The sequence below is a fragment of the Globicephala melas genome, chromosome 1 (genome assembly GCF_963455315.2).
Source record: "Globicephala melas chromosome 1, mGloMel1.2, whole genome shotgun sequence".
NCBI classification, from domain to species: domain Eukaryota; kingdom Metazoa; phylum Chordata; class Mammalia; order Artiodactyla; family Delphinidae; genus Globicephala; species Globicephala melas.
Window position 1 is genome coordinate 48,443,778 of NC_083314.1, and position 18,694 is coordinate 48,462,471.

An 18,694-nucleotide genomic window follows, 5' to 3' on the forward strand; every position below is an offset into this window, starting at 1 on the left:
ATCTGGACCACCGATCTGGGCATGAACAATTTCCTTCTTAAGACCACCAGCCATTCCTATCTCAAGTCAGGCCTGGGAAATGCTCAAGTGCCGCCTCCTAACATCCAGAGGGAAGCAATGGCAGGTGACTCAGGATATCCAACATTTAATATTGAAGGTACATTCATTAGCCTCTTCCCTGTGGACAGGACCTAGGTCCTACTCACCTTTGTATTCTCAGCAATGCTTCACAAGATAGTAGGTGCCCAAAATACATGACATATGAACCTTTAACTTTTGATAGGGCTAGAATTCTGGATCTATTGAATTTAGACACCATTACATGTATTTTGAATGACTTCCTTAATTAATCTACAATCTCTTTTACTCATCTTTGTAATCTCAGAGTCTAGCGTGGTGTTCTAAGTACAGTAGCCACACAATCAGCTTTTGCTGAATTGCACTGAATCGTCAAACCTACCCAGCAAAGGAGTTGGTGACAAGACAGACGGACCACAGTCATCTTGCCAGTCATGGGAGCCACTCCACTCATTCAAGAGATGCGACCAGAAGAATTCCTCCTCTTATACGGACAGTCCACCACTCCCTATTAGTCTTGAGGGCAAGAGGACCTGGACAGTGGGCCTTGGCATCTTCTACCTTGTATGTACCAGGTCACATTGTGTACTGAAGACCAGTGTATGAGAATAAGTACATGCTTCAATGTAGGTGCAGATTAAAACTCGTACCAACATCTGTATGGTCAGGATGATATTCTAGGTTAACCACTGGCCAACTTGCTCTAGTTGTGCCACATTGGGTGCCAGTATTCCTGGATGGAGGCCACCTGGTGCAGGTGTATTAAAACAAGTCCCTAACCAGAAGGTGGGAAATTATTACCTCTGGCCACACCTCTGGCAGCAACTACTTGGGGGTTAGCACCTCTAAACCGCCCTCTTCCCATCTGTAAATAAAGATAGTGTCTACCTAAGCAAAGGTGCTCTGAAAACTATGACATGCTTTACATACATGCTCCCTGTGTGCATGTGTAAGCAGTCCCTGGCTTGGCTGTCCCTGCCCTGGTTTGGAGATAGCACAGCTGCTCCCCCAAGCCTACCTCCCTCTCTCCAGAAGCCCTGGGAGCAGAGAGCAGAGGCGATGGGATAAGGGTCATTTTCTGTTTGCATGAGCCTTCTGCCCTGTAGCCCCTGACTGCACTTCAGGATGTACTTAAGCAACCCTGTTTTGTTTCCATGGAGACAGGAAGCTCTGCTTCTCTTCAAGCCTAAACTAATGGTTTTCATCAAATCCCATTTCCTCTGAGACAAGTAAAAATGCGACAAAGCTTCTATCCACACTTCCTGTTTAAATACACTGAAACTGACAGACATACCTCTGAGCCCTCCTCCCACCTAGGCCCGTGCCCCTGGGACAGGTGCAACCATCACTTCCACACCTGGTGGGCCATAAGCACCGGTACGGGCTGCCTGCCCCCACTCACCGGACTCTTCTTCACTTGCCCGGCAGAGGGGTTCCTCCTTCCATTGCCTTCTCCCTGCTTTAGGAAACCTTGGTACCTAACGTTCAAACTGCCTGCAGGTCACTGGGAACATGTATCCCAGAGATAAAACCTTCAGAGCTTTTCCCTGGCTTATGAGTGCAACTCCCAAGCAAACTCTTACTCGAAGGAGAACGCCTCCATCCCCTCCAGGGGCATGTGAGAACCAGACAAAGCAGGAGAGAGAGCCCATACCCCCCCACCCCACCCCCGCAGCCCTGTACACAGAACTAGCTGCTGCCGAACCCTCTGCAGACACCAGTGAAACCCAATACATGTTGAGCATCAGAACGAGAAAAAGAAACCAGGACAGAAATATTCCAACCCCGGCCTGTAAGGCCCCTATTGTTAACACTCCTTGAAATGTTGGAATTTATTCACACCAGCTGTTCCCAGCTGCTGCTGTCACTTCCTAGGCTTCTCCAGAAGTGCTAAGGAGGCATATGTCACGCAGTTCTGTTTCATCTCCCAGCCTGAGGAGGCCGTCTCCCAGTCAGAGAGGAACTGATGGCCTCGCGGCAGGTTCAAGCCCACCATCACAGGCTGCTACTCAGATGATAGCCACCTGCACCTAACAGGCAGAGTAAACGAACATCGATAATATCAAAGGGTGTAAGAGCTGACGGCTACTCCATGCCAGACCTGGGCTCGGCTTCTGCCTGGGAGAGGGATATGGCTATCCCATTTCACAGAGGAGGAAGCAGGCTCAGAGTAACTTGTCCAAGTGCACAGTGCTAACAAGCGGCAGGGTTAGGATCTCACCCGTGACTGTCAGATGCCCAAGCTCCCATTTCTCCCAACCTCCCATGCTTTCCCACCCAGAGAAGGATGTAGGAGAATTCAAAGATGCAATTCCAAACTAGAGCTAGTCCATCAGAGTGGACACGGTCAGACAGGAATTGTGTTTCGGGGCAGTGCTCTGTCCCATTTCCAGCTCTGTTATGACACATCCTCAACCCACACTGGAACCTTATCTGGAATATCAATGACCTGTTATTCAATAGTGAGAATCTGACTTGAATTTTCTCAACTAAAATGTGGACAAGTAAGGACAAAGAATGTCGGCTAAGATTATACAAACAAGAGATTATCCCCTCAGTAGAAATACAAGAAGAAAGAAGTCTATGGTCAGGTCCCTCCTGGGCAGTCATTGAGGTAGAGCAGGTGACTTGTAGCTATAGGCTATGTGGAGAGAATTACCTATTGAGCATAAAGGATGTCAATAAATGCTCACTGAATGAGTACATACATAAGAAATCGCATTATGTCTTATGACTCTCCACTCAAGACATACACTATTAAGAACTTCTTCACACTGTCTCTTGTCCTTCCTTCATAACCATTTCACAAGTCACCCAAGGCTCTTAGTACCACAGAGTTGACTAATATGGCTGTTTCCTCCTTAATCCTCCTGTATCTGGTCTCTCTCCAGGCCAATCCTCCCCCCACGATGCTAGACGAATAGTCTTATACACTCCTTTCATCCTGCACTTTTTGTGTGTGCGCAGTAATTTTAAAATTTAATTTCTATTTTTCTCCAAGTCATGCATGTTGAGTTTTAAAGTCAAAAGTTTTTAAAGCTTGTAATGAAAAAATAGCAGCCCACTGCCTCACCCCTTCTCACCCCTGAACCTGACTCCCCAAGGCAACCACTTATAACTCTTTTACCTGGTTCTTCTAGTATTCATTTCCAATTTTATAAATATTATACTTACACAACTGTTCTTTCTTGATATTTCACTTTTAGTTATCACTTAAGGACTTCCCCACTGTAGAACCTAAGATTTTAGTCTTTGACATTCCCTTCTCCTCCCCCATCTTTATTCTCCCCCATCCTCTTAAGGCAATTATAGCACCATAGGGGCTATCTCAAAATCCAGTGTGAACAATGTACGTCTGATTGACAGCTGAGTGGTATAGAGTACTTACTTTGCTTATATTACTTTAGTGGTAACACTTCTGTATTTTGTGGAATTAATTGCTTAGATTGGTGTGTGTGTGCAAATACATATAAATATTTATATACTCCTATACATAGTTTTAGAAAAACTTAAACTCTTGTAGGTAGAATAATACACATTGGGAAACATATTAATTTCACTGTTTTCTTAAACATATTTTTAGAGCCCTCTGTCATCCTACTCAAATCTGAACTTGCTGCTCACTAGGACTTCTGACAGTTATTATCCTTAAGTTCCCTTCATCATCATCCTGGAAATCTCCTTTCTTTCTCTCTAATGAATCCCTTGTTTCCATGAGTCTCGGGGTCCTTCTCTTTCTTCAATTAATTCTTTATTTTTAGGGACTCACATTCTCCAGTAACTTCTTCAGAGAAAGTGTCTCAAAATATTGCTATTCCATCCTCATAGATAATTGCTATTTGGGCTAGGTATAAACATTCTATCTTGGAAATTTTTTTCCAAAAAATTTTTTAGGAACTTCTCTATCGGTTTCTAACTTTCAATGTCATGGAGGTGTCCAAAGCCATCCTAATTCCTGATTCTTTATAGATAAAATTCATCTCCTTACTAAGCACCAGAAGCTTCCAGAATATTATTTTACTCAGATGCTCTGAAATGTCATGGTTTATCTTGGTGTAGTCTCTTCTCAGCTGTTGTGTTGAGTGCTCAGTTGGCATTTTTATTATTAACTCACTTGTTCCCTTTTTTCTCCACACCCACCTCCCATCTCCTTGCCATACAAACAACCATTACACTATATTCAATGTATAGTTTTTATCTGAATGAATTTTTACGAACAGTATATTATGTGTACATGTATTTTTTAATTTATGTGGATGGTATTATACTGTTTCCTTCTTGTTTTCACTAAACTCTTTTTTTAACATGTACATGGTCTTTGTTGCTCCTGACTGTCACATAGTATGTCATCCAAGAGTTACGTTCACCTAACTACTCTCCTAGTTATAGGTACCCAGGTTGTCTCCAAGTCCCCACCATCAAAAACTAATGCTAGAAAGAATATCCTTGCACGTGTCTCAACCGATCTTTTAATCTGGCGGTATGAGTTTATTAGTTCTGAGAACATTTTTGGTATTTTTCTTTATTAATTTCTTCCTCTCCATTTCCCTATTTTCTTTATGGAATTCTTATTAGTTCAATGTTGAACCAATCCTCTAGTTTTCTTATTTCTGTTCTACTTTCTGGGTGATTTCATCAACTTTATAATCCAACCGTTTACTATTTATTTTTATTACATTTTAATATATTTACATTAATTAATTTTACATTAATATAAATTTTACACTAATTATTTTACATTAATTTCCAAGAGCTCTTCTTAACTGCTAAATGTTCTCTTTTTTAAATAGCAATCTGCTGCCTTGTAGATAAAATAATTTCTCTTCTATCTCTGTTGATATCAATTATACTTTTAAAAAGTTATCTTCCACTCCCTGCATTATTCCTGTTCCCTCAAGTTCCTTTTTCCTATTTATTATTTTGATTTTGTCTTTTGTGTTGGACCTTTTCTTTGAATGCTGATGACCCCTAGCTGTGTGTTTATATTTAAGAGCAAAGCACAAAAGGCTTACTGGAAATTCCTGCACGAATGGTTGGGGCTTGTAGAATGCTGGGTGTAGTGGTTTGACTGGTGGCCCCCTCCCCCAAAGATAGGTCCACATCCTAATTCCTGGAACCTGTGCATGTTCCCTTATTTGGAAAAAGGATATTTGCAGATGTAACTAAGTTAAGGATCTTGAGATGAAGAGGTCATCCTGCATTATCCAGGTGACCCTAAATCCAATGTCAAGTGTCCTCATAAGAGAGAGGCAAAGGGAGATTCTAGACAGAAGAGAAGGAGGCAACTTGACCATGGAGGCAGAGACTGGAGTGACACAGCCACAGCCAAGGAATGCCTGGAGCCACCAGAGGCTAGAAGAGGAAGCAAAGAAATTCCCCCGTAGAGCCCTTGGAGGGAGCATGGCCCTGCCAGATTTTGGACCTCTAGCCTCCAGAACTATGAGACAATTTCTCTCACACTTTTAAGCCACCTAGTTTGTGGTAATTTGTTGGGGCAGCCTCAGGAAACTAATATGGTGAGCCTCACTGAAGGTGAGGGATGGGACCATTTCTCTGATTACCCTCAAATATCAGGATACAGACGTCTTTTCTCTTCAGATGGGTAGTTCCCCCATAGGGGAAGGCTGTGAACTCCACCACATTGCTACATTTTTGAGAGCCAAGCAGAAGTGGGCTGGGAGCATGACGTTCAGTTTGTGGACTTTCATGTAACACTCCCGTTTTCAGTACAGAATATCAACCCCACCCTGATGTTACTATTCCACGCTTCTCTGGTTCAGCCTCCTCAGAGAGGAAGTCTTCTAACTTTGGCTGGGGGGGGGGGAGCGGGGGGGGGTGCGGGGGTTGGGTGGGACAGGCACCTGTGAGCAGTGTCTGGGGGAAGAGATCTAAGGTACCGGGGAGAATGCATCTAGGAACTGGGAAAAATCCTCTTGTTCTAGAATCCCCCCCATACCCCAGCTTTTAGACATACCTGGTGCCTCAATTCATGAGCCTTTCTCTCATTTTGCTTTTTTCTTGGCATTCCTCGCTGGAGGCAGTGTAACCTCAGCTTTTCGTGCCACTAGATTAGTTACCATTTACTGGCTTCAAAAGTTCTGTTGACATCTCTCATCTATTTTCATACCCTCTCCTGTTCTCTTTGTCACTGTGTCCTTTCAATATTTACTTCCTGTGTTAGTGGACTTATAAGAGATGTCCAACTTGGTTCAATCTGCCACGTTTAAAGAGAAGGACCACCTTATAAATTTCCATTTCAAGAATGTCTGCCATTCAGACAAGAGATTATGTTCAGTTTTGCTCAGAAAAATGAAAGCCTCTCTAAGGCCCTGTTTTAGCCCTCCTATTTTAGCCTTTCAATTCCCAAATGAAATTTCCACTCAAGTTAAATTTGGTTGCATTCTAGTCTCCTCACTCTCCATGACGAATCCCATTTCTTCATGTTTGCTTATGGTGTGGTGCTCAACTTCCTGGAATATTCACTCCCATATATTCTATTTTATTCTATTACATATTTTGTATCCCAAGCAAAATCCCAATCCTTTATGAAACCATTTCTGATAGCTTCAGACTATATAGATTTGTCCCTTCCCCCAAACAAATGAACTGTATCTTATATTAGTCAGTAAAAGAACTCCTGTTCCCTGTTTCAAGTGGTTGTGTTGTCTTCTCAGCAAAACGTAAGTTTCTTAAAGGCAGAAACCGTGCCTTATACTTTATGTGCTCTTTGCGATGGCATTGAACGTTCAGTACTTGTTAACTGATGTATACTAATTCAAGCCACAGATATGGAATCTGATGTCCGATACACAATAGAGTAAGAACCTTTTGAGGGTAAAGCCTGTTTCTTATTAAACATCATATGTCTATCAACCAGCACAGTGTTTGACACAGAAGGTCTCTGTTGAGTGACAGAATGAAAGGATGGATGGATAAATGGACTTGCGTTAGCTACCATGTTCAAGGTTGTATCAGTCTAAAGACTTTTCAGTTCCTAAGAACACTAAAGATGATTAAAACAACGGTTCACGACTGCCCTCCCAGAATCTAGAACAGCTTTTAGCACATAGGGGCTGCCCAGTTGATGAAGGTTACATGAATGAATCCGCAAGGAGTCAGGAACACTAGTTTATCGTTAGAAAGGAGAGAGAGACATTTGGCTTACCCAGAAAGCACTCCCAGGACGAGGTTGAGAACAAAGAAGGATCCAATGATGATCAGTGGGATGAAGTACAGCCAATTCCAGGTGGCTCCTAAGGCATCATTGGTCTGAAAGGAAGAAAAATGGTTCCTTAATGCTTCATCAGGACCACCCGCCAGGTGACGGCCTCTGTTCCTGCAGCACATTTAGGGTGATGAAAAAGCACAGTGCAATACGGTTAAACGCTGCCTCACTTCACTCCCAATTTAATGTGGTTGTAGATTAACTCATGTTCTCCATGTACGCTGTGAAGGGCACCGTGTCAGCCACACATAACATCCTGAATTGGAAGGGTCTAACACCCTCACTCGGCAGGTAACTGAACCCAGAAAGGTAAAATACTTTTCTAAGATCATGCAAATAATCACTGGTTTTACAGTGTTTGGTGATGTGAGTTCTAAGCCTTTGTACTCTAAACTGGGCAAGTTCTCAAACGACTGTGGCAGGCTGTGTCCATCACTTTATCCCAGGGATGCTGGCAAACACCTTGACAGGTTGCTTGGGAGAGATTAATGTCATCCACATCCTGCTCAGCTCGTGACCCTGGGCTCTGGCTTTCCTTCCTCCATCATAGTCCAATAGTACAGAGCTAGATCAGGCCTGGCCCTGGGAAGGCTCTGGTAAAAGAAGGAATAAATCTAGATTTGAAGAGTGATCCCTTGCGCTCTCTCTAATGTGAACACACAGTGAACTAAAAACCGCATGGAAACCCATATTCTGGATTCTTATACCACAAGTGAGACGTAAGGCCCTTGAATGGTAGGGGGCTGAGGGAGGATTATACGACATGTCTTAGCCAAAAAAAGCAAAACAAACATAAAGCAACTCTCAGCAGGATGTCTCATTAAGGACCTTTAAACAGTTTTGGAGAATTCTGAAAAGTCCTAACACATGGACCTCTCAACTAAGCTTTGCCTTGACTGTCTCCCCTCATGATATCAACCCCAAATCTTCCTAACAAGTCCACCTGAATTGCATTTTACATATACAGGGCTTTGAATCCCCCCAATCCCACTCCACCCCTCACACACAAACTTTAATACCTCTTTGAAACTCAAAAGTTTCTGCAAAGATATTTTATTCCCAATTCACTGGAGAAACAAGGCCATCCAAATCCAATGCCACGCCTAAAATTCACAGCTAAATTAGTGAAATGAAGATCTGAACTCGGAATTTCTATTGCAAAGTGTTTCTTATCCCCGTGAGTTACCTTTTTCTCCCTCTCACTACTACCTTTGCAAACATATTTTGATTCCTTGTCTTCCTGCTTCCCATGGACTTCTATGACATTCTATCTTGTTTTTCCCCAAATTATCTCATTTTCCTTCTGCCTCCCATTCAAATATGTCAGTCTATAAAATACAGCCTCCCACTAATCATGGCAGCTATCACTGTACAGTAGATTTTTCCATTAAAAAATAGCTTCTAAGGCAACCTCTTTCACCAAGCTCGTGTCTTTTTGTCTTGCCCCTATGCTGTTCAGAGAGATACGTTTGCAAATGAAGCAGAATAAAAGTTAAAAACAAACAAACACCTTCTGAACTGTATGAACAAAAGCAGAGACCTGCCAATTTCAGTGTATAAGATCTAGGCTCTTTGGTTCAACCAGGTCTGCTCAGTCAAATTCGGGTCAGACCGCAGAGAAAATTTCTCCTGATATCAGAAGGAAGATGCAGAAGAATTAGATGCCAAGGGCCACAGGGGGTTTTAATGGACATAGGAAGCTAGTTTTTCTGAGATAACTGAGACATGGTTCTTCCTGTGAGCTACAGGATGGACTGAATGATCTTTGTATAACTAGCTCTATCTTGATCCATGACTATAAATGCAACATTTTGTAAAGACTGGTTAGCGCGGATGGTTCACCGGTGGTGCTCCAGATCAACAAGTTTCATTCACCCCATGGCTCAGACAGTCAGCCCCACCCTGAGAGTTCTTCGGCAGCAAGAACTGAGTCTGCTCCCAGCACCCAGATCACGGCTCAGCTGCCAATACACATTAGTTGGTGTCAGCAATGGCAATGATGAAATTGTGACTTTGAATCTGTTTTTGGTCCCAGGAGTGACGGTGCTACGTTTTGAGGATGGCTAGAGCAACTTCGGTTGGGTGACTATTTGCCAGAGATGCTGCACAGTGAAGAACAATTCCCAAATTGTGTTCTCCTCGTTGCTAGCAATCTGTAAGATGTTCATGGGTTCTGTGGAAAATGAGCTTCTCGAACCAAAGAAACTGGGGAAACACAGCAGATTATATTTTCGTGTCAGCCTGTGAGAAGATCCACCAAAAAGGAACATTATTAACTTTATTTCCTCCATCATTTCTTACGCTTCCTTGATTACAAAACCTCCTTTTCAACGGCAATCTATTAACATATCAGGAAATACAGCCTGTGAAATACAGGGAGAGAAGGACTTCCCTCACAGGCCCCGAGTCTGGAATGTGCTTCCCAATTCTCTAAAATGCTGCTGATGCAGAGGGTCCTTGTACTCAGTGCGCTGCGAGAATGTTTTGGTTTCGCTTTAACCTACATTAAGGCAAGAGCCTCCACTGTCTGCTCATTTCTGTATCTGGCATCTGACAAAGTGTTTGGCACACACAGATGCTCAACCAATCAATAACTGACCACAATTTGAGTAAGATGATTCTCGTGTTTAAAATATGCCCAACAAAATTCATTCTGATATTCTCCCCAAGCTTTGTCTGAATTGCTTTAAAAGAAAAAACAAAAGTCATCCACCATGGTACTGGGTCCTGTTGGATGAGAAGGACAGAGGAGAAAGGGAAGAGAAGGAGAAAAAGAATATCTGGGAGGACCCCAGCACCAGCGGCTAGGGGGTTAATAACCCTAGGGGGTCATTAAGGATGACTGACAGCTTACAAGTTTCTTCTGGAGAAAGCAGCTTGACAGCTCCCCGAGATTATTCACAAACCTTTTAATAGACTTGCCCTACCCTCTACACCTTCCGCCTCTCCCTCCGGCTTCCTCTTCCCTCAGCCCCTCCCGTTCCTCCTCTCCAGGTGGCCTCACACCCCCACCTCCCATGCCTGTCAGTGGATCGATGACAAGGCCACCAGGACAGGGGAACACACCTCAGCAGGAAGTGGGCAAGCCCAGGACTTCATGCTTCCCTCCTCCAAAATGGCAAGGTTCTTTCTCATGCTGATTAGAGCTTCAATCTCCTTCTGATTCATCGTTATTAAAACCTTAAAACTGTCCAGTGTAGGAGAGACAACTACTGAAGTGTCTTTTGAGATGAAAAAAGAAGAAAGTAATCGACAACTCTGAAGGCAGCAAGTGCCCTGATACCATATGAGGTGGGACTCAGGAGCGCCAAGCAGAAAGGTACCAGTTCAACTGCAGAGTTGTGACTGTGTTCCCTCTGGGGTGGGCATGTGTGTCTGTGACACAGCGGGACACGGGACAGAGGAGGGGCTGCCTGTGTGAGAGGGAGAGCCTCTCCCTTTCCTTCTGTCTCCCCTGTACCCCCTGCTTCTGTGACTCTCCCAAGCGCCTTGCCTGCGGGAGCATCACGCTTCATTCTCCCTAGCAACTCTTCCTTCAGGGCCAGGGGACAGCTGTGCTAAGTCCTCTTTGCAAGATCCCGGGGAAGGAGACCTACAGCTTTCCAAACATGGTCCACTGGATTCTGGCCCCAGGAGAGTGGACCCTTCCCTGCCCAGACCGCTATTGTGGAGCAGCTGAAGTGTAAACCAGCCCCTCACTGCAAAGACAGCTGCACACAGAGTACCAGCTTCCTCCTCCCCACCATTCATGGAACACCCACTCTGTGGCAGGCAGTACATGAGAGCGCTTTTCTTCGGTCAACGTCCTCTTATTTAAGATGCTGATTCTCCTCCCACCGACCCAGTCAAGCCTCTAGACTTGGCAAGCAGGCTACCCTCCATCTCTCTCACCTGCTGATTCCCTGAGTGACACACACACACGCGCACACGTGCGCAGGATGGGGCTGATGACAGAGAAAGCGGTCGGGGGTGGCGGCCCACCCTGCACAGGGAGTGCTCAGCGGGTACCAGGCCTGACACAGTGGGAATGTGTTCCTTTGGGAACCTGCCTGACTGGGGGTGGTGAGTGCACCCACTCCCTGCGTAAACAGGCACACATGGCAATTATCACATTAATCTCCGGGTGATGGGGGAGATGGTGGAAGGCAGGGGTGGGAGGAGGACTGGTAAGAAGGATGGAGATGGAGATGACAAGAGGCAGGGGGTCCCTGCCCAGCCCTGGCCTGGGTTGCAAAGGCAGTACTATAGCTCCCATCCTTGGAAACAGGCCTCCATCAGGGTTCCACAAGGCTCTGCAGAAAACAGGCCGAAGGGCCTCCTCCTGGATGTCCACGCCTCTCACAGAGCAGCTCTGGCCAGGGAGGCTGAATGACATATAGCTGAGTGGGGAGGCTGAGTGAATTGGAACTGGGAAAAAAACGAGGATACTTATTCCAGGGTCCTTTCAGAGGGAAAAACAAAAGGTCTCTCAGGTACACCTGCTTCCCAGGCTGGAGGTGGCACCCGCTGGCACGCTCTGGCCTGGCCTGCCGCAGGCTCAGTCTGGGCACCATCGGCATCGTGGGCAGGATACTTCTTGGCAGTGGGAACTGCCAAGACACCTGGGGGTAAAAACTGGCTTCAGCCGCGAACTGCTGGCCTAGAGGCTCTGCCTCCAGGAGAGAGCTTTGGAACTGCCGAGTGAGCTCAGGTCAAGGGGGGGCTGCAGCAGCCACCCTGGGCTGTCAAAGAGGCCAGGCCATTCGTCTCAGCAAAAGCATCTGTCCTAGGCCTCTGCAGACCATCCCGGGGAGAGAAAATTCAGAGAGGGCAAGAGGTGGAGGAAATAAAGTTAACAGTGTTCCTTTTTGCTGGGTCTTCTCACGGGCAAACACAAAAATATAATAAGGAGGCCAAAGACGATTCAACTGCTTACCACCTCCCCTGAGGGAATGACGCCTGGGCATCCGGCACTGCCCAGCTGACTTGCCTCGCCTGGGCCCCTCACTTCTTTCCAGCACCAAGCGTACAGCTCCTTTTCATCCCAAGGGACTTGGGACTCGGAGTCCATGTCTCAGAGCCTAAAGGCCATATTTTGTTCAACAAATTTGTGGACCATGTACTAGGCAACAGATATCCTCCTAGGTACTGGGGATAAATGATGAACAAAGCAGTCTCAGGTCCTGGCCTTCATGAACTAGTGTCATGGGGAGACCCACATTCAATAAGTGAGCTCACACATGCTGTGCGGCTTTAAACCGAGATGAGTGTGATGAAGGGACCACCAGGGAGCTGACCCACAGGTGCGTCTGATCTGGTCCAGGGGGTCAGGAAAGGATTTGCTGAAGCTTTCAGAGTAAAGAGTCACATGACAGTCTAAGAAACTACCTTGGCAGGAGGCAGCAGAGGTCAGAAAGGCAGAGAAAAGGTTTATCATGGAGGTGAAAGAAAGAGGAGGAGAAGGTTAAGATTAAGAAGTCATACAAAACACAGTCATAAAAAACAAACTTATGGTTACCAAAGGGGAAAGGGGGGTGGGGAGGGATAAATTAGGAGTTTGGGATTACCATAGACACACTACTATATATAAAATAGATAACCAACAGGGACCTACTGTAGAGCACAGGGAACTCTACTCAATGTTTTGTGATGGCCTGTAAGGGAAAAAAATCTGAAAAAGAATGTGTGTGTGTATATATATATATATATATATGTATATATATATGTATATGTAACTGAATCACTGTGCTATGCACCCGACACCAACACAACGTTGTAAATCAACTACACTTCGATTAAAAAAAAAAGATTCAGGGCTTCCCTGGTGGTGCAGTGGTTGAGAGTCCACCTGCCGATGCAGTGGAGACGGGCTCGTGCCCCGGTCCGGGAAGATCCCACATGTCGCGGAGCGGCTGGGTCCGTGAGCCATGGCCGCTGAGCCTGCGCGTCCGGAGCCTGTGCTCCGCAATGGGAGAGGCCACAACAGTAAGAGGCCCGCATACCGCAAAAAAAAAAATAATAAAAAATAAAAGATTCAGAAGTGTCAAGAGGTAGGGGACACGTGAGAAGAAAAACGAGGGCAGGGAATGCTCTCTGGGGATGAACTCCTGCCTTCCTGCGATAGCAGCCCCCGGGGCCCCGTGCGGATGTTGTACTGAAACATACACGAATCATAAGGGCACTCTTAGTGGATTTTTTCAAAACGTACATAACCGTGCAGCCAGCACCCATATAACCCCAGGGCTTCCCTCACCCCTTCCTAGGCACCATCTACTTCCCTCAAATGTGACGTTCTCCTGACTTCTATAACCATCAATTACGTTGGCCTAATTGGAAAATCACATCTGAGCATTTCCCAGCGTGTCCTGAGCTATCCCCGTTCCCTCTTTGCTCAGGGACTTGTATTCAGAATAGCCCCCTCATACCCTGCCTCCTAGCCTCCCTCCCTGTCCGGCTCTCAGCAGCCTGGATGTGGCAGATTCTGTGCTGCCCCCATCAGGTCTCCTTTACCAGCAGGTGTACCCACCCCCTCCCACCCCAGCAGCTCTGAGTGTTGGCTGCTAACGGCTCACACCTGGATCCTCCTGAGAAGTTGGCCCCTGGCTGACAGACCCTCCTCATCTGGGAGTTTATGCCTGTCCGAGGGGGACAGTGACCTGGAACCAATAACTCACCGATGCAGGGGTGTCAAGGGCCCAGCCCCTTCACCTCTGCATGGGACAACTTCTGTGGTGCAACTCACTGTGGAGCCGCCTGGGGGATACGACTGAGGCTAAAACGTCTGCAACCATACCTCTGCCTAGTATTTTCTCCTGACTTATTCTACTTCCCTCCTATCGGTACAGGCTTCTCCCGAAAGCAGTCCATAAATAAATCATTGCCACAAAAATCTCTGTCCCAGAGACAGTTTATAGGGAATCTGACTTAAGCCATTAAATCCCTTTCTCATCAGTGTTTTGTTTTTTTTTTTTCGGTACGCAGGCCTCTCACTGCTGTGGCCTCTCCCGTTGCGGAGCGCAGGCTCAGCGGCCATGGCTCACGGGCCCAGCCGCTTCGCGGCATGTGGGATCTTCCCGGACCGGGGCACGAACCCGTGTCCCCTGCATCGGCAGACGGACTCTCAACCACTGCGTCACCAGGGAAGCCCTCTCATCAGGGTTTTGACCAGCCTTACAAAGCAGGTAACATCCTGCCCCTGAGTCACATAGATAGACGGTGGATGGTGTTTCTAAGGGCAGAGTCACTGCCCTTTGACCACACCCACATTTTAGCGAAAGGACACAATGCCCACCCAGCATACCGTGCAACCACTGGGCAAGTAAACCTTGTGGATTTCTTGTATACCAGGAAGGCTAGCCACAGTCTTGGAAGATTATGAGAAGACACTGTCCAATCCATCAGTTGGTAGAAGAGGAAACCAAGGTCCAGGCGAGCAAAGTGAAGGGGTTCCAATCTAGAAGCACAGTGGGTCAACTTCTTGAGGACACTTGACTCTCCATATCTCGTTTGGTTCCAGATCTCTTAAAAGCAATCCTACCCATACTGTCTCCACCTTCTAGGGGAGAACCACATTCAAGAAGAAAGCCAACACTAGGCTCCGGCAGCCAGAACATGAAAGCTGTCTTCCCAGTCCCCAGGCAAGAAAGAAGGGTGGGGGGAGCAGGGGAAAAGAGTGAGGACAGAGAGTCCCGAGTGCAACACAGCCACCTGCTGCCACCCAGCAAGGAGGCAGAACCTGTCAGTCCTGGAGGCAGGGCATTTCATTATGTCTCAGATCCCTGAGCATATCTAATGCATATGCTCAGTCTCCCCCACACCAACAAGCTCCAAAGGCAGCATCTGGCTTGGCCAGGGGCCTGTGACAAGTAATCAAGACTCTCTACGCATTCTGGCCCTCCCAAACCCTCCCGGACTTGATGGCCAGCAGCCACTTTCTCCACTTGCCTGGACGGCCAGTGACCGTCACTGATGCAGCAGTGCCTTAGCCCACATGCAAAGCACCTCCAGGAGGACTTCCTATTGGGCATTTCACCACCTATTCTTCCCCTTCTCTGACTAGTGGAAAAACAGAGCAGGACCAGTCAGCCAAAGAGGAGAACCAGAAAATAACAGCTCGCCCACCCTGGTCCACAGGCGGTAGCATGATTCCAATGAGACCACCCTTGGGAGCTCTGCTCAGCATCTTGGACCAGTAAGCACTGCCTCACTTTGGACGTGGGCGGTGATCACCACTGGTGCTGGGCAGACAGGTATTGACGTGTCCGTGAAAATCTATCCTCACGCCTGGGAAGAAGACTCAAGAATAAATGTCAAAGTGAGGGAGGATGAGTAGTGCCACATCTGACCAGGAAGGCTGCCGTGACGTTGTCCACGCCAAGTGAGAGCCTCAAAACCCACAGAGCTCGGAGCCCTGCTGTGCCTGAAAACTCTTTGGTTAAATCCTAATAATTCCAATATCACTGTTATGTGAGGTTACTGTCACCTCCCTTTCTGAGCCCTGGCCCGGAAGCCCAAAATGGAGATGAGAGATACTTTCAAGATCTTTTAACTGTTGAAGCTGGGTTTGGGTTACACAGGGGCTCAATATTCTATTCTCTCTACTTGTGTGTATGCTTGAAAACTTCTACAATAGAGGGTTTAAATTTTTCCCCAAATAAAACTGTATAGGTTGTTTATATGGTTCAGGGTCACATGTGGATTTTATGATAACTGGGGGTGGGGGGTAGGCAGGGTAGAAATTAGTGATTTTGTTTAAAAATCTTTTTATACTTTTCCTATACTTTGCAACTTTTCTGCAGTAACTAAGTGGTTTTTGTTTTGTTTGTTTTCATGGTCAGAGAAAACATATAGGGGGGAAAAAAAAAGCCAAAGAGGAGGTCCTCCTGCCCAGCGACTGCAGCAGGGTGCCGAGGAGGCTGACGTTCCTGGGGCCACTGGGAAGCCGGACAGTTGACCATACAGTGAGCCATCCAGGCCAGGATGCTGCACTGCTCTGGGAAAAGGCGAGTGTGTTGTTCTGATGCCGCCATATGCAGGCTGGCCAAAGTAGGCCACTTAGAGAGGATGCTTCCTATGATGATCAGCTAACACACATCACCCCTCTACACGGCGGGCTGACCAGAGACTGAATGTCTTTTTGCAAGAAAGTCAAGCACCAGTAAGAGCTCAGAGAATGAGAGAAGACACGAGTCTCAGAAGACCCTTCCTTTGAGGCCCAGGGACAAAGGGTGCACAAGGCTTGACAGATCCTCTGCACTGTGAGAGCTTTGTGTAGGGTCCACTGTGTTCTACAAAGACTGTGCTGATGACACCAGGGCAACAGGTCTTCAACCAGTTCCCCAGCTGGTTCTCGGCTCTATCCTACAGTCCTTGGGGGTCAGTCCTTCTGGTTACCATCATTTACTGCATTTCCATGAGTCCCCGGTCCCGTCCAGCTAACCAATCACTATTTCCCATGCATCTAACATGAATACTGTAACTTTCATCATCTTGCAGTACATAGAGCTAGGAGGAATCACAGCATCTTGCACAAACCCCTCATTTTATGGATGAAGAACCAAGGGTCAAACGTTGATTGCTGAAAGATACCCCACTAGTTGATTACAGAAGCAGAACTAGGACTTCTGATCCCCAGGCTACTCTGTATAGCCCTTGTATTCTCTGCCATATCATTTAGTACTGATAAGTATGTATGGCCCTGCTCTCTCTGGTTATTTTGTACGTAGTAGTCTACCTTCATGCTTTCCCTTGGAAGCTACCTGAAGGTGAAGACCACGACGATGTGTCTCACTTCTTCTGAAGGTTTGGAGCACGGAGCTATGAACATGGCTATCGGATTTCATAAAGAAAGGAGTGAGGCTAGAGATATCCTGGAAGGCTTCCTGGGGCTGTGCCGTCACCTGGACTTGAAGTAGGAGAAGGATGTAGATTGGCCCATCAATGGAGGAAGAGAGTCCAAGAGAGGGAAAGAAGTGGGAATGATGAGGCCACAAAGAGTGGCTGTGGGCAGTGGCGAGGAAGGCAAGATGAACAGTGGAGGACCCTGAATGGTGGTCTAAATGTTTGGATTTGCTCACTCCCCAAGAGCTCTTCCTTCCTTCTACCCTCTCCTCTCTGTGCCAAGCCATGAGTTCCCTCATACTGGAGAACACTGCTCAGTCTCTGGAAGGCTTCCCCAAGGCGTGTCACTCTGCTTCTCTCCAGAATTTCCCAGCGTACCCCATAGCAGCATATATATTCATTCAACATTTTTGAGTGTGTACTCTGGACAAGATGAGTGAGAAAGGAAAACAGTCCTTAAGGGCCTTGGTATCTGTAAGAAGGCTAAGTCATGAGTATAAATGCCTATAATTGTAAACAAAACATTAAGTGCTGCACTTGGGTTTTTATTTGTACTTAATTACAGGCCCTCTTTAGATGTTATTCTGTCTCTTTCACCTATTGGTCCTCCCTTTCCATCAGGGTTGACTGGTTCTTAAAGACAGAACTGCATCTTTTATTTCTCTGTTCACTCTCTAATGCCTAGAATATTATTCTACAAACAAGAGATGCTCAGTAACATTGTTGACTACCAGGAGATTGTTAACACCACTACCATTCTTCTGCTTCACAGGCCTGCATGAGTTTCCTTCTCTGGAATAAATATATCATCTGTAAAATGGCATCTCTGTTGACATATAGCAAGAACACTTAGCTAACTCAAATATTCAGCACAGCATATAAGAGCAGACACTCAAGAAAAGAGCTTCAGGTCATCATTTTTCTTGGCTTTCATTCCCTCCACAAAGAGCAGGTGAATTAATTTATCACTGAACATCCCCGTTTTAATTAACGATTGCATGTCAAACACTAGGTAAGGCTGGTAAGTGCAGCTGGTTCCCTGAAGAAGCCCCAGGCCAGTTAGTTTCATTTATTTTGTGGCCACAGGAGCCACTCTTACTCCTTGGTAAGAACGGCTTGAAAGCAAGAAACCATGGCTTTGAAGTCTCTATATCTTCAGATTTCAAGAAAACACGCTCAATTAATCTGCATTGGTGCTGATAATTGGTGATAATGAAATGCCCAGTCCCACATGCCTATTTGTCACCTGAGGGGCTGAGAGTACCTGGGTGAGGCTCTTCACTCTGGTCCTGCTGGATCAGAGTTTCTCTAAGCACACTGGCCTTGGAGAAACACAAGTGCCCAAAACATCACTCCACTCAACTCTCACAGCCGCTGGCAGAGCCTGGCTCAGCCAGAGTCCCCAAGGCAGTCACCTCCACTTGTGAACAGCTTTGTCCACTCACCCCAGCGCTAGACAAATGTTATTTTCTATTTGTTCCATGATGTGAAAAAAAAAATGGGAATCACTGTGCCAGACGACCATCTGTCAGGGACATTGAGGAGGGAATTCCTCGCTTGAGTAGGTGCCTA

The 18,694-nt window shown here is 46.3% G+C and overlaps 1 protein-coding gene across 1 annotated transcript in view; it reads right to left on the reverse strand.

Moving 5' to 3' along the window:
- Window positions 1-18,694, reverse strand: part of CACNA1E (calcium voltage-gated channel subunit alpha1 E) — a 363,660-nt gene that overhangs the window by 132,020 nt on the left and 212,946 nt on the right. Inside the window, exon 8 of the mRNA XM_060295653.1 lies at window positions 7,244-7,347. Within this exon, the coding sequence (XP_060151636.1) occupies window positions 7,244-7,347 (104 nt within the window). The remainder of the gene's footprint in view (window positions 1-7,243; window positions 7,348-18,694) is intronic.